Source organism: Syngnathus floridae, chromosome 8, assembly GCF_059516105.1.
Source record: "Syngnathus floridae isolate MCC-2025c chromosome 8, RoL_Sflo_1.0, whole genome shotgun sequence".
Taxonomy (NCBI): Eukaryota; Metazoa; Chordata; class Actinopteri; order Syngnathiformes; family Syngnathidae; genus Syngnathus; species Syngnathus floridae.
The window spans coordinates 10,221,745-10,246,250 of NC_142420.1; the positions used below are offsets into that span (position 1 = coordinate 10,221,745).

Below are 24,506 nucleotides of genomic sequence, written 5' to 3' on the forward strand. Positions count from 1 at the left end.
ATCCTCCAGTTATTGTTCAGTGAGGCGTTTGTATTTAGTAGTCTTATGTTGTCCTCTTTTAGTCTTGTGCTTGCCTTACAGATATTATCTTTATTCAAATTCAATGTTTTAAACAGAAAAGCCTCATGTTTATTTCGCGTTATGTAAACGGGATTCTTTTTTTAGTTCAAGCTACATTAATGGGAAATTTAATGAAACTTCCATCATCGTTTACATCCGATTGCAACTTTTCTATTATGGCCGCTTTTGACCAATCAAAACATAAAACTTGCGCAAATTCAATACTGACACATGTCACATGAAGACACAGAAATTATGTCAAGAGAGTCAGGAGGAGGGTTTGGGCAAATCTCTCTTAATTCAGACATTGCCAAAACGGTGATCTGACCCTAAGTGAGATGAATGAGGCCCTTGGTTGAGCGCGCAGTTGATTGAACACATGGCAGGTGTACGGATATTGAGTTGAGTGACCCGGAACAGGGGCACCAAGATGGCAAGCAAGCAACGGAGACATAGGGGGTGCATTTATGACATCTCAGAAAATATTACAAATAAATACATAAGCCCAACCTAACAGAATCTAGATGGCCGCCTTAGACGCTTTCTAGCAAGCTAGCTAGTTAGCCATCCAGCTCGCCTTGTCTTTGTCCAATCAGATTTCACTCTAAAAGTGTTGTTGCCATGTCAATCTAATCTGCCCAGGTCCTTCAGAAACTGAAAATGTATCTGATCGCTGTTTTAGCAATGGAACTGTTTTGCTAATTAACCAAATTTCAAATTCATCACAGTGTATTTTTTGTATTTTGTTAAGCAAGAGTTTTCATTGTGGTCATTGATCATGTTGCCTCAAAGTTGTGTGCTGGCTGACAAGTTCACCGTGGTTTATTTTAGTGACGGATTACTGTGGCATGTTGAGCTTTAACGTGCGCTTCTCAAGTAACAAGCGTTGTCAGCCATTCACTCAGCTATCAGCTGTGGGACAATAACAACACGGTCGCTGCCAAAAGCGCCAGCTTTCTGAAGTGCATCGAGTCGTTTGCCAGTTGTCAAAGAATGTTTTAGGTCGGTCAGACCTTCGCAATTCTCTCGTGGCCAACAGGCGTCGTGCTGAAGTTGGAGTGGACTTCTGGATTGACTGACAACAATGAATATGATCTCTCTCGTTTTTCACCTCATCATCTTGGCAGGTAAGAACTGGTTGAAAAGTGAATGGATTTCTTTTTTTTGGTATGTTTAGCGTCTCATTTCAAAAACAATTTCATATTGTAAATTCAAGAAGCTGCCAGGAGACTGCAACCTAACCCCAAATCAAAACTAATGAGTCGATATTTGAGTGACAAGGGCAAGTGCACGCTTCCTCATTTGGCTTTTCCATCTTTTTTTCTCATCTGTCAGCACGTCTCGGTCCAGGCATGATTACCAGTGGCGGGCGATTCCGTAATAGTTTTTCCAATTGAACCATCCAAGCGTTCACGTCTTTGTCAAAATGACCTTGGCGTCAAGGTGAACTGGGAAATACAAATAGGTCTTTCTCACATTGCTGTGGAGAAAAATGAAGGCAATAAATATCATTTAAGAATACTTAGGCAATTTTGACTCGATAATATTATTCTTTTGTTATTTAGCCAATTTCCACTGATTTATACCGTCAATATTTGTGCTTCATAAATATTTATTTTACTCTGGTGAACACAAAGGCTACTCACATATCGTACGAGTGTCCGGCTGATACTTATCACGTTTATTCCCGTCACATTCATAAGGGGGACGTAATCGCTTGCCAACACAATTACGAGCGGCACACAGGAGTTGTCATGCTGTTAAATACGACCGCTGCTAATCTCTTTGTAAACAAGTCCGTGAGAGTGTCCCGTGTGCTTTCTTTCTTCTGGAGCTGCCACCAGCGCTACTGAAGATGAAACCCGCCTGGTCAAAACCCTCTTCACCGGTTACAATAAGGTGGTCCGGCCCGTCAGTCACTTTAAGGACCCGGTGGTGGTTACTGTGGGCCTGCAGCTTATCCAGCTTATCAGTGTGGTAAGATGTCAGGACACACACCAAAAAAGTCCATTTCAACTTATCAGTTGTCTGAATAAATTTATTGAATCAACAGGATGAAGTCAACCAGATTGTCAACAGCAATGTGCGACTTAAGCAGGTTTGAGAACTTCACTTTGTTTTAGATTTTACAAGTCATCTAGCCTAGTGATGGGAAAATGAAGCTTCAAATTTGCTTCATGAACCAGTTGTATTTCTTTTTTCATTCCTCCAGATGGCACTGTTGTTCAAAAGACAACCATTGTCTGCTTGGTTGTGAAACTCGTCTCTATTTATATTTGCTTAACTTTCCATTGTCTGATTCTTCTCCAGCAATGGAACGATGTCAACTTGAAGTGGAATCCGGAGGATTATGGCGGCATCAGAAAGATCAGAATTCCCTCCACTGACATTTGGCGGCCTGATCTGGTGCTCTACAACAAGTAGGCGTTTGATTGTGTTCATGTCTGCTCTCCGTGATTTGTATCGGGAGCTGAGTGATCTCCTGAACACGAGCTAAACACCTGTCAGTCGTGTTTTCACTCTTTCCAGTGCACTTGTGGAAGCTCGGGTGAGGTTTCATCGTGCTAAATATAGCCGGTGGAGTAGACCTTTCACACACACATACTCCATATGTTACGTCTGACATGTAGCACTGTCGCCTTTCGTTATCGTTCAAATCACAATGTTGACTCCTTTTTTTGTCGTGCTCGCAGCGCCGACGGCGACTTTGCAATCGTGCACGAGACCAAAGTGCTGCTGGAGTACACGGGAATGATCACATGGAATCCTCCCGCCATTTTCAAGAGCTACTGTGAGATCATCGTGCTGCACTTCCCCTTTGACCTGCAGAACTGCAGCATGAAACTGGGCACCTGGACCTATGACGGGAACTTGGTCGTCGTCAATCCTGTAAATTACCTCTTTATTTCTGCCTTGTTGTCAAAACTGCTGGGTTATAAGTAACCCAGATTGGGTGGAATAGCTTAAAAAACATTGTTGAAAAATCTTTCTCGGTTTTTATCTTATATGTTTTGGTGATGCTGCTTTGTCTCTGCAGGATAGCGATCGCCCCGACATGAGTAACTTCATGGAGAGTGGCGAGTGGGTGATGAAAGACTTTCGCAGCTGGAAGCACTGGGTCTACTACGCCTGCTGTCCAGAAACCCCCTACCTGGACATCACCTACCACTTCCTCATGCTACGCCTCCCTCTCTACTTCATCGTCAACGTCATCATCCCCTGCATGCTCTTCTCTTTCCTAACCGGACTTGTCTTCTATCTGCCGACAGACTCTGGTAAGCCACTTGGTGCTGTGTTGTAAGGAACGCGTTGCTTATGAAGCCTTGTTGGTAAAATCAGCATCGAAGATGACCCCCTAAGTGCATCTACAACATGTGCCAGCCTGAGGTCTCTACTCCGCAAACAGCTCTGCTGCTGCACGCATCAGGCCCCGCCCCCGCTGTGTACATCGGCTTCATTAGCCAGCGTCCCTCTGTGCTGTCATGTCTGAAAGCAATCCTCGGCTGTAATGTATAATACATCACTTGAGTCCTGTTTCAAAAGTGGGCCGCTGCCAAAATACACCCTGTCACAACTGCCATGGCCAACTGCTTTGCAGTCTTGCATTTGATTTAACAGAACACAATTTTTAGCATGTTCCATTTAATGAAGCCTAAAACAATTCTGTCATTAAATATTCCGGTATTTTCATACTTTGTCGTATCACCCAGGAGAGAAGATGACCCTGAGTATCTCTGTCCTGCTCTCACTGACCGTTTTCCTGCTGGTCATTGTGGAGCTGATCCCGTCCACCTCCAGCGCCGTCCCTCTCATCGGGAAGTACATGCTCTTCACCATGGTGTTCGTCATCGCCTCTATCATCATCACCGTCATCGTCATCAACACTCACCACCGCTCCCCGAGCACCCACACCATGCCCCAATGGGTCAGAAAGGTCAGCGGATGACTGCATGTACAAACACTTTGTGTATCTCTATGTACAGTGATGTGCAGACCTTCTGTCCTTTTGTTATACTGCCATCTAGTGGACAAAGACTAGCACAATAGTGGCTATAGATGGACTTACCAAACATTATAATGAATACAGTACGGTATGTCTTTTGCCGTATTTAACAAAAAAAAAAGAGTTTATTTGTTTGTGTAGTACTATTGTTAGGTAAGTAATTAATTATTGATGACTTAAATGAGCGCATGAAAGTCATGATCCCTGACAAAAGTTTGTCTATTTTCTTTGGGACGGAGCAGCTTTTCATCGAAACCATCCCAAACGTTATGTTCTTCTCAACGATGAAGCGTCCCGGAAAGGAAAAGCCGGTGAAGAACATCTACGGGGGCGACTTTGACATCTCTGACATCTCTGGCAACCAAGCCTCCGCCGTGCCTTACCAGTCACCCATAGCCAAAAACCCCGACGTCCGCACTGCCATCGAAGGAGTCAAGTACATCGCAGAGACGATGAAATCGGACGAAGAATCCAACAATGTAACGTGAACAGTGGTTTTGATGACATCATTCCATGGCTTTGGCCTATTTTGTGACAAGTGTCCCATTGTTGACTTTGTCCAGGCTGCTGAGGAGTGGAAGTTCGTGGCCATGGTGTTGGATCACATCCTGCTGTGTGTCTTCATGGCTGTATGTCTCATCGGCACATTAGGCGTGTTTGCTGGACGTCTTATTGAGCTCAGCATGCTCTAAATCGAAGGTTTACAAAATCATAAGGAATTGCACATTAAATGAAAATGGAAATTAGAGTAATTAGAATAAACATTTAAATACAACAAAAAACAAATACAACAACATATTTGAAAGATAAAAACAACTGGACTGTTCTTTAGCAGTGATTCTTGTGTATACCACTAGACTAGTGGTATACACTAGAAAAAAAATGGGGTGCGTGGGCTCCCTCTAGTGACCAGAGGGAGCCCACGCACACCATTTTTGTGGCACCCGTTCACTGTTTTGGTGCTTGAAAAGGTGCTTTAAAATGACTGTAATTATGATATTGTGGATACCTGTATCATGATAGAGTAGTTTGTGTTATGTATGAAACATGTGATATAATACATTTTAACATATCTACAATAAATCCTGAGGATTGTAATGTTCCAGCTTTGCACGTTTTCAGATATGTATGAGGTGTTCCAAATGTAGTTATCATATGAATTGTGGTTGGAAGAAAACATGAATTAGTGATTGAATCCATATGCATTTTTTTCTAAATGATTTTACAATACGTAAGTGTACCTAATGGTGTGGCCGATGATTGTTCACATTGGCTGCGGCTGGCAGGCCAAGATAAGCCCCGCCCTTTCCTTCCTCTTTGGCTTGTGATTGGTCGACTTGATGTCGACGCTTCTTGTATTACGAAAGTCAACTGGCAGGGAAGTCATGTAAGAAAGCGCCTCTGCCCATTTGCGTCGTTATCTTATCCTGAGTACGTTTCTCACCGTTCGGCGTTTGTGTCAGTGTCATTTGTTTGTTTTTCACCGGCCCACTTTAGCTAGCGGGCTAACAAGCATGGCTACTCCCACCGGGCTTTCACTGACACATGAGGAGACACAACATAGTAATCTGAGGTAACAGTGAGTTTCATTTTATTCTTGTGAGCTTTTTAAAATCTGCTTGGCTAATTTTTTTCAACCACACGTGCTTCAAACAGCATGTCGTGACCTTACTGAGCTAAATCACAGTCTCACAGTGCACCATCAAACTTACCTGTCACTCACTGTAGGTCACTGACATAAATAGTTGAATAAATGTGCATTATATTGTGCAGCAAGTATATAGTTTGCATCTGTGGCGCACTATTTGAGAAAAACTGCTTTAAAAGAATACTTGAGTCTGTTATCATGTTCCAGCATGTTTGTTTTGGGTGTTGCTGGAAGTTATCAGTCATTTGCTTACCTTTGTACCACAGCCAAGATAAATGTTAGGCTTTTATAAACAAACAATATATATGCAACATTAATAATAAAAAAAAAAAGTCAGCCTAACTTTTGTCAGGATGTCTTGAGAAATGTTCCTTCTTTTGTTACATGTCTTGTGTTCTCTGTCTTGACTGACAGTCATGACGTCATTACGATCTCAACCCATGCGTGACTGCTGACATTGGTGAAAAAAAATGGCTCTCATTATGACCGCTGCTACCATCTTTCCACATGGGGCTGGATACCCAACGGACCCCTCAGTCCCATCATCCAGAATATCCATCGAAAAGCTCCTCCCGGCTCTCTTTCAGTGCTTCGGCATCATCCTTTGTGGCTACATAGCCGGCAGGGCCCGAATCATAACATCCTCCCAAGCCAAAGGTTTAGGCAATTTTGTCTCCAAATTTGCTCTACCCGCACTTCTTTTTAAGAACATGGTGCTGCTGGACTTTGGGAACGTCATCTGGCCCTTCATCTGGAGCATCCTCATTGCCAAAGCGTCTGTGTTTGCCATTGTTTGCGTCCTGACGCTGGTTGTTTCCAGTCCGGAGAGTCGCTACAGCAAAGCCGGGCTCTACTCTATATTTGCCACCCAAAGCAACGACTTTGCTCTGGGCTACCCAATTGGTATGTAAGATGATGTTTGTAGGGCTGAACCATTTAAATTTTTATTTTTTTATTTTTTTTAAATTACCTCCAATGGAGGTTTTTTTTAGTCACAGAGAATACAGCCACTGTTTCTAATGTTTTGACTCCATGTGTGTCCGCAGTTAAAGCTCTATACGAGAGCACGCATCCAGAATACGTTCAGTACATCTACTTGGTGGCGCCCGTGTCGCTAATGCTGCTCAATCCCATCGGCTTTGCCTTTTGTGAGGTCCACAGATGGAAGGAACGGCGAGAGCACCAGCAGGGCAAACTTCTCATCGCGGGCCAAGTGGTGCTCCACGTTCTCCGCAACCCGATTGTCTTCATGGTCATCATTGGCATCGGGGCCCATTTTATCCTGCACCAAAAGATTCCGGCTTTCATGGAGGACTTTGTGGATGGTTTGGCTACCTCCTTTGGAGGCACGGCTTTGTTCTACTTGGGTCTGTCCATGGCGGGGCAGCTGAAGAAATTAACCAGGTCCACTGTTGTGACGCTGATATTGCTCTTGACTGCGAAATTGTAAGTAAAAAAAAAATGTTGATAGCAGCCTTGTGTTTTTATTTTATTTTTTTGCCGAGTTAGACTTTTCTCTCCAATAATGCATTGCCCAGGTTGCTGTTGCCTCTGATTTGTAAAGACATGGTGGATCTTCTCGACCACACCAACCCCTCCAACCAATCCAGCCTCTCCAATTACGCTTTTCTCTACGGAGTATTTCCCACGGCGCCCAGCGTTGCTATCTACGCTGCGTATTACAACGCCCAGCTGGAAGTGGTGAGTCATGAATAAATTTACTAGATTTGACAAACAGCTTATTATGAACTCACCTCAAACGGGTTTATCATGTTTGATGTGATCCCGACTGATCGGTACATGTCTTTTCCTACTAGGTTATTTCCGGGATGGTGATTAGCACTTTGCTCTCGGCTCCAATAATGTTTACCTCTGCCTGGCTGCTTACCCTCCGCCAGATGGATCCTCGGCTTCTGATGAGCACGTTGCAAGATGTCAGCTTTGATATAAGCATCGTCTGTTTAGTGACACTGGTGAGTCATATTTAAAAAAAAAATTTAAAAAACACAACTTTGCCCTATTTGTAGGAAATAGATCATTTTCAGAGTCAAAGGTTCACTTCCTCATTCATTGTCTCTTTTAGCCCAGTTCAAAGGAACATCATTAGAAAATAAAACTCCACATAAACTTGCTTTCGTGTATTTCCCCGACAGCTGTGGACCATCGCCGTCATGTTTTTTAGGAAGAAGTACAAGAGGCCGCCTCACTTGTTCACAACCAACCTTTTCGTGGCACAGGTGAGTGCGCAAAAACAGTTCAAGGTTCAAAATCATCTCTGAACATTAACTGGCATTATTTGTTTTAGTTACTCACTTGTTTGGGAATGATCGTGTGGAAATTTGTGGCGAGAAGACAGGACTTTGTCGGCCAGATATTGTCTTTCACGCTTCTGTGCACCTCGCTCTATTGCACTTATATTTGGCCAGGTATGTTTAGAATACACAAGGACGTCATAAAGAGGCGCTGATTGGTTTTAACGCTCGTGTTTCTCATCTTAGGCATCATTGCACTCTCTATTGTACTCCTGAGAAGGTTTGAGCATCGCAAGGTTTCGTCTGGCTGGTTTCTTATTGCGGGCTGGGGGTGAGTGCGGCTAAATTAAGACACTTCATTTTTTAAAATGGCTTTTTGATGAGCCTAGTAGTGAATAAATCCATAAAATACATATTTAAAAAATAGTCAAAACTAGTTGGTTGTTACTATTTTAAAATATAATATAAATAATATATATAAAAATATATATATTTTTATTTTTATTATATTTTATATATTTTATATAATATATAAAATATATAATAATATAAATATATATATATATATATATATATATATATATATATATATATATATATATATTTTTTTATTTACATTTCTTTTCATTTAAATTTAATGAATTTTTTTCTGATAAACAGGATCCCTGCGTTCATAACTGCCGTGTTGCTCATCTGCGGGGAAAAACTCCCGAACACCTTGGATCCGTCGCTCTTTTACAGCAAACCGCAAGTATGTGGTGGAAATCCATTTTTGCAGTTTGTGCTGCTTCCTTATGTGTGTTTGCTTTGACAGATCATCTGCAGCACTTTTGTGCTGTCCATCAGTATACTACTATTGGGAGGGTGCTTGGTGTTTCTCAGTCGAGAAAGCTGGGTACAAAAAGACCGAAATCGGGAGGAGAATACGTCCGACGAAGACCTCGTGACTGAACAAGATAATCACGCTCTGTTTGAACCAGAAGACCAGTCAGCAGATCCCAACACAGGTACTGTTATTGGAAGCAAAAAAAGTCGGTATAACTTATACTGCCCCCAGGTGGCCAAAATAGGCATAACAGGAGCTGCATTCACTTGCTGTAATGTGACAAAAATTGATTAGTTGGAATTATTTTATTTTATTCATTACTGTTATGCAGTATAACAAGTGGTATTCTCCCCCCCCCCCATTTAAAAACGCATTACTTTTGTTTCTGATTATAAATTGCTGTCACTTTGTCAGTGTGCGAATGTCCGCCATCCCAGCCCATGCCCGACATGCTCATCACAAGTTTGAACCCCACAACAAACACACTCGCAGGTATCAAGCAATAATCTGAATTTGAATTTACTGCCTGCACAGGAGGAGGAAATGTTTATTCCAAATGTGTACTCTGCCCCCCTCAGGTCAAAGTGAGAATTGCAATAATTCAAACGTGTGCCTCGTGTTCCGAGTGGAAGAACACCTTTGGGATGAAGATAGACAAGTGGCCCGTCATGTGCTCTTGTGTTTGCTTCTGGCTGTCGGCTCGCTAGTTGTGAGTACAACAAAAAAATCACGTCTTGTTTAGTGTACTGACTGGTCCTTCAGCTGCATTTTCCTCCCCTTGTGGTAGAACTTGTCCAGCTGTGTGTGGTTGCTCTTGTACCAAGACCCAGGTCGACTTTACGTGGAGCTGCAGTTTTTTTGTGTGGTGGCCAACTACGGGCAGGTTGGTGTTCTAATAATGCTGAGAGTGCAGTAAGTCACACAGCACATGATGGCGTGTCATGATGTGATTGCAGGGCTTTGTCTCCTTTGCTCTGTTTGGCCTGGACAAACATTTCATCATACTGCCGTTTTGGAGGAGGTGAGAAACCAATACTATTGTAAAAATACTCGAGTAACACTGTTATGAATAGAACACCTATTAATAGCTAGCGTCCCAAATTGTTTATTAAAGGTTGATGTTTGTTGTTGTCTGCGGCTTAGGTTGCGCACACTTTGGTATGGAAAAAGACAAGAAGAGCAACCACAAAGTAACGTGAGCGAGGAGATTCGGATGACGTGCACTGACTTCATCAAAAACCATAAAGAGCAGTGTTTTCACGACATTGTCAGGAAAAAAAGGTAAGAGCATGTCCTGTTCAAGGAAATGAGTAAATATTTTCCTGACATTACACTTTTGTTCTATTGTCTCTTGTTCCGTTCATTTTTTTTTTTTTTTTACCCCTTCTAAAAATTGTACATTGCTCAAAAACAAAACTGAGAATTTTTTTTTCCAGGTGTGGGGTGAGGACAATGGTGGACTGTTTCCTGGGCTGTGAATTTGTGGAGTGGCTGCAGCAGGCGGGCTTGGCTCAGGATGGAGACACGGCCGTACTCTACGGCACCCACTTACTGCAGGGCGGCGTTCTTCAACACATCGAGGAGGAACGCGCCTTCCAAGACGCTGCCATATTTTACTCCTTTGTGACCTAAGCCGTCACCCAGTGAGTACTTGAACCTCGGCGCTGTATGAAGGTGGCTACGCTTCAAAAAGCCCTTAAGGTCAGTCAGTAGCTATTCGGGGGCACAAAAGCTGCAAGTTGTTGCTTGCTCTCAGGTGTGAATGTAGCCATGGCATTTTCCGCCTGCAGGCAAACCAAACATGCATGGTGTTTAATAATAGAGTTGCACCTTTCAGAAGTGATGACGTGTTCATATGTGGAGGACTAATTAATAGCATATTTAATTCCTCACAACTACGATTGTATTATAGCTTGAAAATCAAAATGAACCAAATGGTCAATACAGAACCTAACAAGTATTTTTTTGAGCAGTGTCAACATTTGTACCAGTATGTGAGTGTATATGTACAAAGAAATAAGGTTATTTCTGGTTACCTCACCACCAAAGAAGGGATTTTGAACTTTGTCTTTTTTTGAGCATTTGTCTTGTCTGTAGCACATGTTTGTTTGCACATTAAAAAAAAAAAAAGGTCCATTACCATCAAGGCTATTTATTGATAATAACAATACTGGATAAACGGCAGGAAAATAAATGTTATTTTTGCTCAGGTGAAATCTTATTGCAAGCTAAGAACTGTATTCACATTAAGTAAATATTTATAAATAATTATATGCAATTATGATGCGTTTTGTATAGGGCTGCTTATTTATGGATTGTTTTGAATAAATCTGCAGATAATGCTACTGACAATTACTGTGTGTGTGTGTATCACTTTGATGTGCTTTCTATTATTGATCACTGGACTTTGGAGCCTTTGTCGTAGAGCTCCATCTCATCCCTCGCAGCACTAGGGAACAAATCCAGCAAAGTCTCGGGCTGCTCGACGCCGCGATAAAGAATCTCCTCCATCTGTTTCATTCTTTCACCTTCCAATTTCCTCATCCCAAGTGTGATCCGCTCTCCCCGCTCCTTGTGAGTTTCAATGATGGCCGCCGCCACCTCGTGCTTGGTGAACAACCTGTGCTTTCTGTCAGGCTTGCTTTGGAAGCGAGGCTTCTTCTTGACTGGGTCTTCCGAGCCGTAACTGGGAGAAATGGTCTCCTTTAGCTCCACTCGCATGTTTTCCACAAAGACGAAGGGTTTGAACACCGACCTGTTGTAAGAAGGAGAGCACTACTGTAGGTTATTAATTTGCAATGGCTTGGACTTTCTGTTTTTAGTCATTCTAATCAACTCTTGCCTCCTTACCCTCCAGCTCAGCCTAATGAGGACAAGTTAAACAGAAAATAGGTGCTGCACCTTTCAGGGTCCGGAGTGGCAGTGAAATAGTGAACCCCCGGCAGAGTGGGATCCACAGGTACCACCGACACCATACTGGCTGTTGTCATGAACATGCCCTCCATATTGATGCCGCTGTCTTTGTCCCTCAGGATGTCCATCATCGTCTGAGCAGTGATGTGCCCTTTAAGGGATTTATGTTTTATTACAACTCGCAAAAAGCTGGAGACTTTCAGGTGAAATGTCTTGACGAATCTAAAATGCACTATAATTTTTACAGCTGAACCGAATTTGACCTTTTGAATGTCCAATTTGTGGATTATTTCACTAGTTTTTGAACAACCTGCTATACATGAGCTAACCGTTGCTCTTTCGCAGCAGATTCTTCCCTTCACAGTATCGACTGCCGGATGCTTCAATCCTGGCCGTGTTCATGTAGGAGTAGATGGCAGCAAAGTTGAACGAAGCCTTTCCGTCCCACCAGCCTTTGCTTTGTGCATACTTGCGCAGGTCAGGATGTTCTCTGTCAATTTTGGTTGTGATGTTGTACTCATTTGAGATATTGCGATATCCACCTAAGGGGGCATAATAAAAGAAAAACATTTTTATAGTCAATCCAAAAGTACAAATGAGATTAGTCTTGAGTTTTTTTCCTTAGCTAAGAGCACCCTCTAGTGGACGAAAAGTACAATACACTGCCTCATCCCATCTCTTTTGTCTATTGAAAGCTTCACATTTTTTCTGTGACAAAGTGAATGGGCCTAATAACTTGTTCATATTACCTTCCAGTCTTTCTGCAGCCCAATACTTGCCAGAGGTCTCCAGCACCCAAGCCTCCTTCCGGTCTGAGATCAGGAAGCTGTTGTGGTAAGTGAAATCACATTGTTCCTCTAAGCAACCCCCTCCTTGGCCATATTTTTCCAAAAGCTCAGCTATGACGTGCACACTTTTCTCAGCAGTGTCGGCTCTCTCAAGTGCGAGCCTGAAAAACAGTGTTTTTCTCAAGGCTGGCATGACGGTGAGCAATTGCGATATTGTATAATGTGGCCTTACCTGACAAGATCCATGCCAAGCAGAGCCTCCTCACCATTAGCACTCTCTCTTCCCCACACAGCCTCGTTCCCTATACAAACTTGGTGCTCATTTGCACCCATTTCTGCACCCCACAGCCACGCTGGTCTGCTCAAAACAATTGCGTATGTGTGGGCAACTTGCTCGATCTCCATGTAAGTACACTTTTGACCAGAAGAAGAGACAGGTAAAATAGTGTGATCACAACTGGGTGACAAAAGTAGGAGACTGTGGCAAGTGCACCTACCTCGACCTTTGACCCCGGCTCATAGTCTGCAGCAGGGAAATAGAGCACTTCTTGGACTTCATCACATGGCCTGTCGGAATTCTTTCCAAAAATGATGCGCTGTCCCTCGGTGGAGGGTGGAAGAGCCACAAAAGTGTCACATGAACACGGATACATGCTGGTTCACAAGAGGACTAGACTTGATTGCGATGAGGACGTCACATATAACCTGAAAATAGACGACAGCGTTCAAGTGCAAACATAAGGTAAATCACACGCCATACAATAATATCATTGTTACCTCTTACGATTTGTCGGTGTTTACAAATCTCGGTGGCTCGATTGTTTACGGCAGTCACGTGACAAAACAGCTATTACCTACATCGTAATTGTGACACAGGCAGTTGATACCAGTTTTATTACTTTGTATTTTCATGTAGAAATACACTACTCGTTTATGTCATATACTGTTGAGACATATGATATATTATTTAATTTTAGTATCCCAAAACATTCTAATATTTACGACACTTTCTGCGGTTTAACGTAACTTATCATGGTGCGTTAATGGCACCTCGGATTTATTTGGTGATGGTGTGCGATTTACTTTTCACTGTTCAAGATAAAAGAAGCTATGAGAACTACCGCAATTGTATTTGTCATTTTATTTCACTGCTTGCCAATTACGCTATCAGCTGCTGACAAGTCAGTTGTGCAGCTAATGAAATGCGCATAATGTCAAAGAATAAACGATTTGCTATCATGACAGGCAAGTTCTGTCATGCGCAATTATCACTACGTCACACCACACACATAATGTGGGCTATTCGGTAACGCTTAAAAAAATACAGGTAAAACCCGCAGTATATTTAACTTAACAGTTAAGTACTATTCTTATGAGCGTTATTTCCCACTCTCAAAAAAACTGTCATTTATTTTCCCGATAAAAGTGAAAGCATCGACAACTTCCGCCTGCTTTTAGTTTACTTCCGGAGACAGCAAAGCTATCAAGCGTTAGCTGAAAATTCACTTTAACAGTCGGTCGATTTTCGTTATCAGCCATGGGGAAGTCTTTTGCCAACTTCATGTGCAAAAAGGATTTCCACCCTGCGTCGAAGTCTAATATCAAGAAGGTGAGTACAAGTTTCGGAATGAACGTTTGCGGTAAAGCATCCATTTTGCTAGTAAACATACTGGCTTCCTTCGCCTACACTCGACTTTAACACTTGAGTGTGATAGTCAACTAATTTGTATTATAGGGAAATTAGTCAATTGTTTCCAGCATTTCTTGAGCCACCATGCCTGAAACAATGATGATTTATTTTTTTTAATCTTCTCAATTCCCTCATAAATTGACTACTTCGCTTACGATGTGTTCATTGCAGTGTCAAACATTTTCAAGGGACGCTCCAAGGTGTGTTCCTCCTTTTCCTTGTTCAGGTATGGATAGCAGAGCAGAAACTAACTTTCGAGAAGAGAAAGCAGGAAGACCTGATGTCGGCTTATCTGAAGGAGCAGGACACCTACAACAACAGGTAACTCTTAAAAAAATGTGTATTACCAGATGTCACACTGCATAGTGACATCTGGGGCTGTTTACTTGAACACCAAGCTGACTGGATAAAGACACTCCGAGATGTTGATTCTTAATTGATAATTTTCTGACAATGTGAAATAATGATCTGATGACTGTTTGAGCGTTCATTTTGTTTTCCTTACCTTTAGAGTGTTGATGGGGGATGACCGTGTTAAAAATGGGCTCAATTTCATGTATGAAGCTCCACCGGGAGCATCAAAAGGTAAGTAATCTTGTCATCCAGACTCTTTAAATCCAACTTGCGTGTGTACTTGTCAACCCGATTCTTTAAATCCAACTTGTGTGTGTGTGTGTGTGTGTGTGTGTGTGTGTGTGTGTGTGTGTGTGTGTGTGTGTGTGTGTGTGTGTGTGTGTTAGTGTGTGTGTGTGTGTGTGTGTGTGTGTGTGTGTGTGTGTGTGTGTGTGTGTGTGTGTGTGTGTGTGTGTGTGTGTGTGTGTGTGTGTGTGTGTGTGTGTGTGTGTGTGTGTGTGTGTGTGTGTGTGTGTGTGTGTGTGTGTGTGTGTACTGAAGAAAAAAGTGTTATTTTACATCCTTTTTGATGAGCTGACTTCAATGATTGTTCACAAATCTGTGTTTTTGAGCACTTCTTCTTAGCCAAGATATTTGTCCACCTCACAAATATGGCTTGTTAATATTTACATTCAGTCCTAATGCTTGTTTTCCTCTCCCCTACAATTCCTGTCCATTCTGAAGAGGAGAAAGCAGAGGTAAAACTCACCTACCTTTACCGTCTCCTGATGAGCCTTAATAAAATTGTATCATTTATCATGCCTATATCACTCATTTGGATCCATTTTTTTCTCTAAGGAGGGAGAAGAAGAGTGCAAATTTGAATGGCAGAAGGGAGCCCCCAGAGAAAAGTAACAAAAAATAATAATCATTTACTCACTGCTAATTTACATGATGCTTATTTTTTTAATGAACCAAAATTTCAATTCTTTTTGCAGATATGCTAAAGATGACATGAATATCAGAGATCAGCCTTTTGGAATCCAGGTGACTTGTTGTGGTTTGCCTGTTACATTTCCTATTGAAAAATATTGACAGTTTCAATCCACACTGAAGAAATGTCAACAAGAAGAGAACGAGCATTGAGTTGTGTCTTATGGTCTCAAGTTGCTAAATTGTATGATGTTTGTTGTTTTGGAAGTCAAATGAATTGTTGACATGGCAAAACTGCATTGACATTCCAGGTGCGCAATGTGCGCTGTATCAAATGTCACAAGTGGGGCCACGTAAACACGGACAGAGAATGCCCTCTGTTTGGACTGTCGGGCATCAACGCTAGCGCGGTGCCTACCGAGGAGTCTGCAGGTGCACTTTCTTTCTTTTTTCATTTTACTTCTCTATTTTTTATTTTTCCTTCAAGTTACAGAATGACAGTGTCAGACAATATTTGCAATCAGTGAGTGGAGTTCAGGTCACACTCAAAGGTTTCAGAAGCTGAAGCTGTCAGGTTTTCCGCCTTGAGCACATTTGTAGCGCAATCAGCGAGTAATAATCTTCCACCCCGGGAGAATCCGGTCACCGGCTCCATTTTACGGCACTCTAATGGCTGTCACCCCACGGAAGGAAAAAAAAGAAGTAATTATTGTGTATTTTGATTTCCCCCAACCGATGCTTTGCCTGAGCTTGATATTGTGTGATTTGCTCTGCCGGAAGTGGAGTGACTTGTTTTGATGTGAGGTCCCGTTAACAAAGCCGCCCTCGAAATTCACGCCGCCGGAGACGGCGGTGGGCCAGGGTCCGCCGTCAATGGCGCTGTGATGCTATGATTTGCACTAACAGGTCCATCCATGCACCCCTCGGAGCTAATGGCCGAGATGCGTAACAGCGGGTTTGCCCTCAAGAAATGTGTCCTTGATCGAAGCGCTACCGTTTGTGATGCGGCGCAGGTAATTGTCTCACGCACTCTCTTTCGCTCTCTCTCTCTCTCTCTCACACACACACACGAGTCTATTGTACCCTTGGAAAAGGGCAAGCTAATGTTTGTTAGCCTATGCTAAAAGAACATATCTGTGTGTAATGTTAGGATTCCGTGATTCAAGACTAACTCCTTGTCAAATTAGTCTTAAAATGATCAATTTAGGCCAATGTGAATATCCAACTAAAAAAATTAAGTGACCAAAAAAAAAACATTGTATTGTAATAAATACCAACTATAAATAGAATGGATAACTTATATTGAGGAGCAAACGTGATAGTGGTCTAATTTTTTTTTTCCCCAGAGCTGCATTTGTATTTGTTGTTGACTTGTTATTAATAAACCTAATTTTCATTTTCTTTTTTTGAAGGAATATGTCGCAAGTGACCAAGAGGAGGATCCAGAAATGGAATTTTTGAAATCTTTAACAACCAAGCAGAAACAGAAGCTCCTCAGGTAAAAAAAAAAAAACTCCATATTTTGTGCACATGTGTATTTTTGCTTTCTAAAAGTGCTGCCATTTTGTTTAATTTGCAAAGCAATTTGTTAAAGCATTGCCAGATCTAAAACACAAATCTAGAATTTGTGCAGTTCTACATTACGGCATCGGCAATTACAAACCTTTAGAATATTTAAATGAATGTCTTTCTCACCACCTCGATCTAAATGGCAATTTCTGGTGCGAAATGCGAAAGTAGCCCTAATTTTGTGGTCGTGTGCGGCGTCAACACTCGTAACTCATCGACAGGAAACTCGACCGTCTGGAGAAGAAAAATTCCAAGAAAAAGAAGAGTAAAAAAGAAAAGAAAAACAGCAAAAGGAAGCACAAGAAAAAGCAGGAGAGCAGCTCGAGCAGCTCAAGCAGCAGCGACAGCGACTCGTCCAGTAGCTCCAGCAACTCCGACGACAACTTCAAGAGCCAAAAGAAGAGCAAGAAGAAGAGGAAGAAGGCATCCTGCCGCGAACGCAGCACCGACAGGCCAGATCAGAGCCGACAAAAGGCTTCGGCCAGCCCGCGCGCCGGAGAACGTCGACACACGCGGACGCAGAGAGGAAGCGATCACGACGAGGAGAGCAGGAAGAAAAAGGAGATGCCGGAGGGAGGTCGAGAACGCAAGCGAGAGCGGAGCCGCAGCAGCGAGCGCCATCACAGACGAGACGCTGAGAGGAAGAGGAAGGAAAGGGCAGCAGATGAGAGGAGTAGAATCAGAGACCGAAGCCGAAGTCGTGACCGGAGCAGTAGAAAGCACTGCGGGCGCCTTTATTTAGATTTTGGTTTTTAGTGCTGAAGACGCATGCAGTTCTCTATCCCACCACTTGAGGGCGACGCTGGACCACATATTGTCACTTCTGCGCGTTGGAACAATTTGATTCACACAATATTCTAGCCAAGTTTTTTTTTTTTTTTTTTTTTTTTTTTTTTAAGCCTTCTAAACGATAATTAATTGTGTGTATATGCAGGTTTTCAGACCTATAATAAAAGAAATTCAACCTCCCCCCAAAATGTACGTGTTTATTGTGAATAGACGAGTATATTATTCCTAATGTGAAATAATTAATTTTTGAATTTACTAGCGAAATTTATTCCCATTATTTTCTCAAAGTTTTTGTCGAACACTATTCTGCGCGACAGTTGAAAAATGTAAAGAATTGAAATTAAATATTGAAACCAAGAGGGAAAAACACAAACGCAAGGCCGTCTCTGACACATTATATTGATGCGTTTTATGTACGTACATCAAAATGACGGGTTTTATTTTATTTTTGCTTTCATATGAACTGTCACATCGCGGCGGAACAAATGTTTTGCAAGCTTTACACATCCAATTTAATTGACGCCAGATAAAATATTTGATCCTAATTAGTTGTGGTAAACGGCTCTAAATATTTTCTTCAGATAAGTTTTATTATGGTATTTGTCCTCTGACTTTTTATCAAGACAATCGTCTCATGTCTTCTCATTGCCGGTTTTAATGCAACATCTCTTTAAAAAAAAAAAAAAATAGACATGGATGCAGCGTTTTGAGCAGCCAGACTCCTTTTGAAGGACTTTGGAAGCTCTGCTGCCCAAACACAAAGAAGTCGTTGAGCATCTTTGAACCTTTTAATTTCACATTTCAGCGAGCCCAGCAAGAAGCATTTTTGCATCGGACATTGCTCTTAACGTGTCATTATTATGGTTAATTTATTCTTATTTTATTTATTGTGAAAAATATCAGTCTTTATCAAAACGACCAAAATGTAAGGTTTGCATTTGAAAAGTTTCATTTAGCCCTCGTTAACGTGAAGTGAACAAAAGATCTTTTTGATAGTAATTACATATGTGATCATGCCCGAGTCCCTAACCTCAAATACAAAACACATGGGGCCGTGCATGTGTTCCAAGTCATAATTAATCGCATTTGCATTTGGCCACGAAATGCCCTTTTTACGCCACATTAAGCAATGATTTATTCTACAAGGAGAAAATAGCCTTTGTGATTTTGACAATTACAATAGGCCCAAATAAATACATGTGAAATGTTGCATCACACAGTAAAAGCTTTTTTCCATGTGTTTTAATGACTTTTAAAATGAAAGTCTTATACGTGTGAATTTATACAGGTAAACATTTATATATAGATTTTTTTAGAGCAACAACAACAACAAAAATAAAACGGAAATTTTGAAGCTTGCTGTGCACGTACATAGAATATCCACAAAGTGCATCTTAAAGTAAACTCCCTGACGTTCAGGTTAGAAGCAACACGAATGAAAACAATGTTAAGAAAAACAATACGAACATGAAGTGAACACGTGGTCATATACAAGATGCAACTCACATTGTCCCACGTTCAACAGGTTTCTCCTCACAATTAAATACTGCCGAAGCGTCTGGAGGTGAGCTCTTATTTTTGTTTTTCTTCCCATGAAATATTCACTTATTAAATTAAGACCCGTGTAATTGAGTTCGGACGCGGGGGTCCCTTTTTCCCCCCCATCAGGGCTCATCGTGGGGGGGCTGGTCCTTAACCGTGATCCTCGGGTTGACCCCATCCAAAATAAGGTCCGGGGACTCGGACCTGGGGGTCTCCAAGTTGCTGGTGTCGGTGTCACTATCGCTACCCTTCTTGCCTCCGCCCCCGGCCGTGTGCGTCTTGATGTGCTTGCTCAGGTGGTCGCTGCGCATGAAGCGCTTGTTGCACACCGGGCAGGCGAAGCGCTTTTCGCCGGTGTGGGTCCTCAAGTGTCTTTGCAGCTCGTCGGAGCGCGTGAAGCGCTTGCCGCAGAAGAGCCAGTTGCACACGAACGGCCTCTCGCCAGTGTGCCACCGCAAGTGCGCCTTGAGGTGCGACGTCTTGCCGTACACCTTGCCGCAGCCCGGGATGTGACAGCTGTGCAGTCCCTTCCGACGCAGGCTGGCCCCGGCCGGACCGAGCCGCTCGGCCTCCTGGCAGTTCGGGCAATCGCACGTCGCCCGCCCGGAGTACCTCCGCGACGAGCGCGACGAGCCGCTTATTCCCGAGCCGCCCCCGGAGATCATGGCGCTGGCCGCAGCCGCAGCGGAGGTGTCCGTATAGGCGGGCAGCACCGTTTTGAAGCCGTCCTGGGCCAACAGGTGCTGGCCGGTGGTCAGCAGGTGCGACGCGCTGGGACTGATCCCCGTCGAGCTGAAGGCCGAGTGCGTGAGCGAGGAGAAATCCGCGTTGTAGCTGCTCAGCTGCGAGTGGATGGCCTGCGGGGTGCCCGAGTGCAGAGAGCCCTGGAGGGGGCCCGCGGGGTTCGGCACGTCGAGCCACGAGCCCGGGTTGGTGTGCACGTCCCACCAGGACGACGCGCCGTTGGCCACCTCACCGGAGATGGTGGAGTGGAAGCCGGACTTGTACCACGACTCGTACGGATGCGCCATGCCCACCCGCGGGTACAGGCTCTCCGCGGAGGTGTGCACCTTGGAGATGAAGGCCGACTGGCCGGACTCTTGGCTCGAGACGCCGCCGCCGTTGGTAAACAAGCCGCCGTACTCGCTGGAGAAGGCGGCCGACGTCGGCGAGGTGGAGGCCAGGCAGAACGCGCTGTTACTGGCGCCGCTCGTCGGCGGTAGTCCCGTGGGGGCGCGGCTGGTCGCCACCGCGAAGCCTGGCAGGGCCGAGCCCAAGTTGCAGCTCGACGTGGATCTTTTCCACGGGTGAAATCCACCCTTGGAGAATGCGCTGGAGTCGGGCAAAGTGGTGAGGGGGCTTGTGTTTCCGATTTTGTTGCAGGTCGCGGCCAGCATCGCTAAAGGTGTCGTTCCAAAACGAGGCTCTTCCTGGAGGGGGAAAAACCCAAACAAAGTTCCACTTAAACACCCTGCGTGGACGTGTATCGTAACACCCGCTCTTCCTACCGGACCGGAGGTAAGATAACTTCTTTCAAGTTGTACTGGCAAAAGTTATTCAAGTTTCATCTTGTAAAAAAAAAACTCACCCCAAGAATGGAAGTAGCCATATCCAAGTTGTGTCCCGGTGGCAAAACGGATGGCGATGGCGAACCTGCTCGGAACCGGAGTGATCCAGAGCCTCCGTGTTGTGGTTTGGCGCAACACGGGTTCTGTTGTGACTCCAAGTTGTGTCCCGGTAGCAAAACGGGCGGAGATGTCAAACCTGCTCGGAACCGGAATGATCCAGAGCCTCCGTGTTGTAGCTTGGCGCAACACGGGTTCTGTTGTGACTCCAGTCTCCCGGCACTACTTTGAGTTAGAGCAAGCGTCTTGTTTTGAAGTGAGGCTCGCCGAGTGCTCGCAGCCAATCCGAAAGCGACTTGCCGGAACGCGGAAACCATTGACCAATCGGAGGAGCGTGCGTGCGCTGAGACGTCGTAAGCCGCGCCCACATAGCATCTGCACCGCAGCCTCTTTCTAGGCTCACAGAATCCTGTACCACACTGGATTTGAGGTTTTTTTTTTTTAATGTCCTCCATTTATTTATTTTTTTAGAATTGCTGCTCGATTATCCAAGGTCTTGTTTTCTTCGTTTGAGGCGACTCGTTCACAGGGTAAGTTTTTTTTTTTTTTTTAATTGGCTGCTTATTCTTTTCTTTTTGGCATCTTCCTCACACGATGGAGAAATACCGACAGCGGATGACTTCATCACAGGGTTAAATTTGGATTTAAATTTTTGTTTTAATGTATGAATTGTTTGAACAGAAAAGAGCGCAAGAATGAGGAAGACGCCAAGCAAACAGTTAAAGAAATAGTAAATGAGAATAGTAGCGAGAATAGTAAATATATCCAAGTGGAGGCGTTGAGTCGAAACGATGATTAATTTGTTGACAGGCAGTTGCGCGTCATTTATGATCAGCCACCTCATCCTCATGCTTTTGTGCAACACTGCCACGTGCTAACTGCATTATTAAAAAGAAAAAAAAGAACATGCACGTGACGCAACGGAAGATGTTCACACACTTAACTACATTAGATTTAACAGGAGACTTAATAGATCATACTTTCTTACAAGAATAATGTCATAATGTAACCACCCAGCGTGTGAGCCCCCGACGCTCCTTCTTAAATACCTAAGCAATTTTAGAGAAAGCCCATTTGAAGCATATGCATTACAGTATTCAAAACGAGCCTCATTATGGAGCATGAATCGTGCCAGTCAACAAAACGTAATTGTTGAAATAAACCTTTTAAAAATCCATATATGCACACGCACATTGGACGACTGAGTAGGATAAAAAAAAATGCAATTACGGCAATGCCAATCTAACAGCTGTTAATGTTGTTAAATCCCAGTATATGAAAAATAAATTATGTTGTGTAAAATGGAAAGATAGGACTAACGTATCTTCGTAATAATGAGCAGGGCAATGCATTTTATTTCTAATTCTATATATTTATTGGAATGTGATCGCTTGTTTTAATGTGAACCCCTGAAGGGCCATTATAAAATAAATACATTAACACAAATTTAAGAAATTTAACAAAAAATAGAATCTGTATATTAGGTTTACTAATTCATTTTGCAAATTCGAAAAAAATTAAAATACATTGAGATTCAGTAGAAAAGAGCGGGCCACTCAGGTTGTGTCTTAGCGCATGCAGTGTTGGACGCGGCTCTGCGTGCTCCCCATTTGTGAGCCAATTAGGAGCCCATTACACGCGATTAAATTGATCAATGTACCTTAAACAAAGGCATGATGTATTTAAGCGAACAAAATACTCTGCGTCCACTGTGCTGAGTCTCGAGGTGCGTGCCTTCACCCCCCCCCCCCCCCCCCAAAAAAAAAATTGCGACCTCCTCCTACAGCCTGCACTTGCCTCATTCAAATCCGCATTATGACTGCCTCACTTTCTGCGTGTTCAACTCCAAGACAGGCTGCAGGGCAATTGGCCAGTATTTATTTTATGTGCAATTGTGCCCCTGTGTGGTTTAATTTGTGTCTCTGCAGTGGGCAAGTTTTTGACATGCAGTCTAAATCATGTCCCTCTCAAACAGCACAAATGTGACGCGTAGACTGTTGGTTACATTTGAAGCAAATTATTGCCTCAATCTTATGAGCAATTTGTCAAAACGTCTTTTACATTTAGAATAATTAAACCGAGCCTTTACGTTAATTGTATCCGCTCTGCTATGGTTGCAACAAGTATAAGAAGAATGTACAAAGTGGAATATTTGTATTACAGGAGACTTTGTGTGAACCTGCCACAATATTAAGTGCCGAGCATCCCCCCTAAAAACGTCATTATTAATGACACTTTTGTTTTTATTAAGGGTTGCAGAAGTGTAGAATTACATCACATCAAACTGCGTAGAATGTTTTTCTGATCTTATTCAGCTAAAAGAGAGGCAAAATATTAGAAACATCACAATGATGAATAATCCCAGACAGTGTCAGTTAAATGTATTATTCTGATGCAGGTGTACCTAATGATGCGGCCAGTGAGTGTGGACAAATACCATGAAGTGAACCATTTACAATGCAGTCCACTCTGCTGCTTCGCTTCTCTCTCAATGAGCATCTTGAGATTTTGAAAAAGTGACAAACGGCTCCAGAGAAGGTGTGTGGTATCAGGAAAGAGCAGGAAATCAACATAGGAGTGACTCATGCTGAAATCTACAATGTCTCCACAGAGGAAAGGAGAAGACGCAACCAAAAGGCCACCTCTGATTGGAAGCTCTGGCTCATCTGAAAATGGGCCTGCTCAAACTGTGGTAAGTGGAAGATTAATTGTTTATGTTGATGACAATACTGCAGACTTCTGTAATGTCACTGAAAGTTAAATCCAGCCTTAGTTGGATGCCTTCCACTGTTTTCCTTTAACCAAACAACTGGAGTAAGACAAAAAAGTCTACTGCAATGCAGTTTTCCAATACATCACAACAACACATCTATGATTGCCAAAGCTAGGTTGGCTAATTAGCTAATATTAACACAGTATAGCCTAGCACTGCTAGTTTAATACCCCCCCTACACCCAACATTAATTTATAAGATGCTAATGACATAGCTGACATTTGCCTAGAAGCCTTCAACTGGCTAATTTAGCTAGTTTGTAGCCAGACGCTAACATGTGCACACTGTAGCCAACTCAACACTCATTACCGACTCCCACGTCACTCACCAGGCGAGGCCCCGCCTTTTAAAGGCACACACACATCAATTTGAATCTGAGCCATCGATGGGCTAATTAATTTGAAAATATTTGATAGCTACAGCTTTAGCTAAATGCTCTATCCCACCTGTTAGAAATGTCTACATGAAATCCCCTTGCGGATGTATTGGGCGAAGTAAATAAGTACTTATTCTACGTTCCAATGTCCACTCATGTACCCGATGGTGCTTATTGTGTTGTTGTGGATGGTTCCTTGTTTTTCCTCACCCCAAGGTGACCTGAGAGTAGCGCCAATCTTGCTTCATCTGAAGAATGACCACATGCACTTTAGCAATCTTGAGCAATTTCACATTTATAGGACTTGGTAAACTGTCATTACACTGCGAAGTACTGAGTGAAGGGATTGTCCTGGATTACACTTCATAATAATGCGCCATTATAAA

The 24,506-nt window shown here is 43.1% G+C and overlaps 6 protein-coding genes across 12 annotated transcripts in view; 4 read left to right on the plus strand and 2 right to left on the minus strand.

Moving 5' to 3' along the window:
- The first annotated feature begins 617 nt into the window (after nucleotides 1-617).
- Nucleotides 618-4,957, plus strand: LOC148394482 (acetylcholine receptor subunit alpha). The gene is made up of 9 exons (XM_088382520.1): nucleotides 618-1,187; nucleotides 1,895-2,037; nucleotides 2,114-2,158; nucleotides 2,371-2,480; nucleotides 2,754-2,949; nucleotides 3,098-3,335; nucleotides 3,771-3,994; nucleotides 4,306-4,542; nucleotides 4,627-4,957. Exons 1-9 carry the CDS (start codon nucleotides 1,145-1,147, stop codon nucleotides 4,753-4,755), a joined length of 1,365 nt encoding a protein of 454 aa, XP_088238646.1. The 5' UTR covers nucleotides 618-1,144; the 3' UTR covers nucleotides 4,756-4,957.
- A 417-nt stretch (nucleotides 4,958-5,374) lies between these two features.
- On the plus strand, nucleotides 5,375-11,141 carry gpr155a (G protein-coupled receptor 155a). 4 transcript variants are annotated; one of them, XM_088382519.1, is made up of 17 exons: nucleotides 5,375-5,450; nucleotides 5,527-5,642; nucleotides 6,126-6,614; nucleotides 6,758-7,157; nucleotides 7,250-7,412; nucleotides 7,529-7,684; nucleotides 7,865-7,948; nucleotides 8,017-8,137; nucleotides 8,210-8,294; nucleotides 8,624-8,714; nucleotides 8,778-8,970; nucleotides 9,204-9,281; nucleotides 9,368-9,498; nucleotides 9,577-9,672; nucleotides 9,746-9,810; nucleotides 9,933-10,070; nucleotides 10,226-11,141. In XM_088382519.1, exons 3-17 carry the CDS (start codon nucleotides 6,182-6,184, stop codon nucleotides 10,419-10,421), a joined length of 2,430 nt encoding a protein of 809 aa, XP_088238645.1. In that variant the 5' UTR covers nucleotides 5,375-5,450; nucleotides 5,527-5,642; nucleotides 6,126-6,181; the 3' UTR covers nucleotides 10,422-11,141. The 4 variants fall into 4 exon arrangements, with proteins under 4 accessions (XP_088238645.1, XP_088238644.1, XP_088238643.1 ...); XM_088382518.1 differs by having other exon boundaries at nucleotides 5,527-5,636; XM_088382517.1 differs by lacking the exon at nucleotides 5,375-5,450 and having other exon boundaries at nucleotides 5,457-5,642.
- scrn3 (secernin 3) lies at nucleotides 10,926-13,411 on the minus strand. Its single transcript, XM_088382523.1, has 7 exons — nucleotides 13,268-13,411; nucleotides 12,988-13,195; nucleotides 12,723-12,904; nucleotides 12,452-12,651; nucleotides 12,032-12,244; nucleotides 11,691-11,853; nucleotides 10,926-11,544 (listed from the first exon to the last, which is right to left on the minus strand). The coding sequence occupies exons 2-7, from the start codon at nucleotides 13,141-13,143 to the stop codon at nucleotides 11,187-11,189; spliced, it is 1,272 nt and encodes a 423-aa protein (XP_088238649.1). The 5' UTR covers nucleotides 13,144-13,195; nucleotides 13,268-13,411; the 3' UTR covers nucleotides 10,926-11,186.
- Nucleotides 13,412-13,801: 390 nt separating this feature from the next.
- On the plus strand, nucleotides 13,802-20,839 carry cirsr (corepressor of RBPJ and splicing regulator). 3 transcript variants are annotated; one of them, XM_088382526.1, is made up of 11 exons: nucleotides 13,802-14,099; nucleotides 14,407-14,501; nucleotides 14,692-14,765; nucleotides 15,258-15,271; nucleotides 15,372-15,424; nucleotides 15,512-15,560; nucleotides 15,758-15,878; nucleotides 16,353-16,459; nucleotides 16,859-16,944; nucleotides 19,330-19,368; nucleotides 19,473-20,839. In XM_088382526.1, exons 1-11 carry the CDS (start codon nucleotides 14,028-14,030, stop codon nucleotides 19,498-19,500), a joined length of 738 nt encoding a protein of 245 aa, XP_088238652.1. In that variant the 5' UTR covers nucleotides 13,802-14,027; the 3' UTR covers nucleotides 19,501-20,839. The 3 variants fall into 3 exon arrangements, with proteins under 3 accessions (XP_088238652.1, XP_088238651.1, XP_088238650.1); XM_088382525.1 differs by lacking the exons at nucleotides 19,330-19,368; nucleotides 19,473-20,839 and adding an exon at nucleotides 17,237-17,992 and having other exon boundaries at nucleotides 13,816-14,099; nucleotides 14,352-14,501; XM_088382524.1 differs by lacking the exons at nucleotides 19,330-19,368; nucleotides 19,473-20,839 and adding an exon at nucleotides 17,237-17,992 and having other exon boundaries at nucleotides 13,823-14,099.
- Nucleotides 18,672-21,183, minus strand: sp9 (sp9 transcription factor). The gene is made up of 2 exons (XM_088382521.1): nucleotides 20,935-21,183; nucleotides 18,672-20,776 (listed from the first exon to the last, which is right to left on the minus strand). The coding sequence occupies exons 1-2, from the start codon at nucleotides 20,953-20,955 to the stop codon at nucleotides 19,469-19,471; spliced, it is 1,329 nt and encodes a 442-aa protein (XP_088238647.1). The 5' UTR covers nucleotides 20,956-21,183; the 3' UTR covers nucleotides 18,672-19,468.
- The window catches only part of LOC148394487 (uncharacterized), a 34,743-nt gene continuing 31,176 nt past the window's right edge, over nucleotides 20,940-24,506 (plus strand). For both annotated transcript variants that reach the window (XM_088382528.1, XM_088382527.1), the window contains exons 1-3: nucleotides 20,940-21,501; nucleotides 23,370-23,509; nucleotides 23,583-23,663. The gene's annotated coding sequence lies outside the window, so the exon portion shown is untranslated. The remainder of the gene's footprint in view (nucleotides 21,502-23,369; nucleotides 23,510-23,582; nucleotides 23,664-24,506) is intronic.

What these genes read in the sequence shown, in the direction of transcription:
- LOC148394482 (XM_088382520.1), top strand. Translation starts at nt 1,145, where the DNA reads ATGAATATGATCTCTCTCGTTTTTCACCTCATCATCTTGGCAG. An exon ending in TTATCCAGCTTATCAGTGTG is followed by an intron (nt 2,038 to 2,113) that starts GTAAGATGTCAG and finishes TTGAATCAACAG; the next exon opens with GATGAAGTCAACCAGATTGT. An exon ending in ACTTGGTCGTCGTCAATCCT is followed by an intron (nt 2,950 to 3,097) that starts GTAAATTACCTC and finishes TTGTCTCTGCAG; the next exon opens with GATAGCGATCGCCCCGACAT.
- gpr155a (XM_088382519.1), top strand. Translation starts at nt 6,182, where the DNA reads ATGGCTCTCATTATGACCGCTGCTACCATCTTTCCACATGGGGCTGGA. An exon ending in TTTCTTATTGCGGGCTGGGG is followed by an intron (nt 8,295 to 8,623) that starts GTGAGTGCGGCT and finishes TCTGATAAACAG; the next exon opens with GATCCCTGCGTTCATAACTG. An exon ending in TGGCTGTCGGCTCGCTAGTT is followed by an intron (nt 9,499 to 9,576) that starts GTGAGTACAACA and finishes CCCTTGTGGTAG; the next exon opens with AACTTGTCCAGCTGTGTGTG.
- scrn3 (XM_088382523.1), bottom strand. Translation starts at nt 13,143, where the DNA reads ATGTATCCGTGTTCATGTGACACTTTTGTGGCTCTTCCACCCTCCACC. An exon ending in AGCCGGGGTCAAAGGTCGAG is followed by an intron (nt 12,905 to 12,987) that starts GTAGGTGCACTT and finishes TCTGGTCAAAAG; the next exon opens with TGTACTTACATGGAGATCGA. An exon ending in TCTGCTGCGAAAGAGCAACG is followed by an intron (nt 11,854 to 12,031) that starts GTTAGCTCATGT and finishes AATCCCTTAAAG; the next exon opens with GGCACATCACTGCTCAGACG.
- cirsr (XM_088382524.1), top strand. Translation starts at nt 14,028, where the DNA reads ATGGGGAAGTCTTTTGCCAACTTCATGTGCAAAAAGGATTTCCACCCT. An exon ending in GCCTACCGAGGAGTCTGCAG is followed by an intron (nt 15,879 to 16,352) that starts GTGCACTTTCTT and finishes TTGCACTAACAG; the next exon opens with GTCCATCCATGCACCCCTCG. An exon ending in CAGAAACAGAAGCTCCTCAG is followed by an intron (nt 16,945 to 17,236) that starts GTAAAAAAAAAA and finishes ACTCATCGACAG; the next exon opens with GAAACTCGACCGTCTGGAGA.
- sp9 (XM_088382521.1), bottom strand. Translation starts at nt 20,955, where the DNA reads ATGGCTACTTCCATTCTTGGG. An exon ending in TGGCTACTTCCATTCTTGGG is followed by an intron (nt 20,777 to 20,934) that starts GTGAGTTTTTTT and finishes TTCCCCCTCCAG; the next exon opens with GAAGAGCCTCGTTTTGGAAC.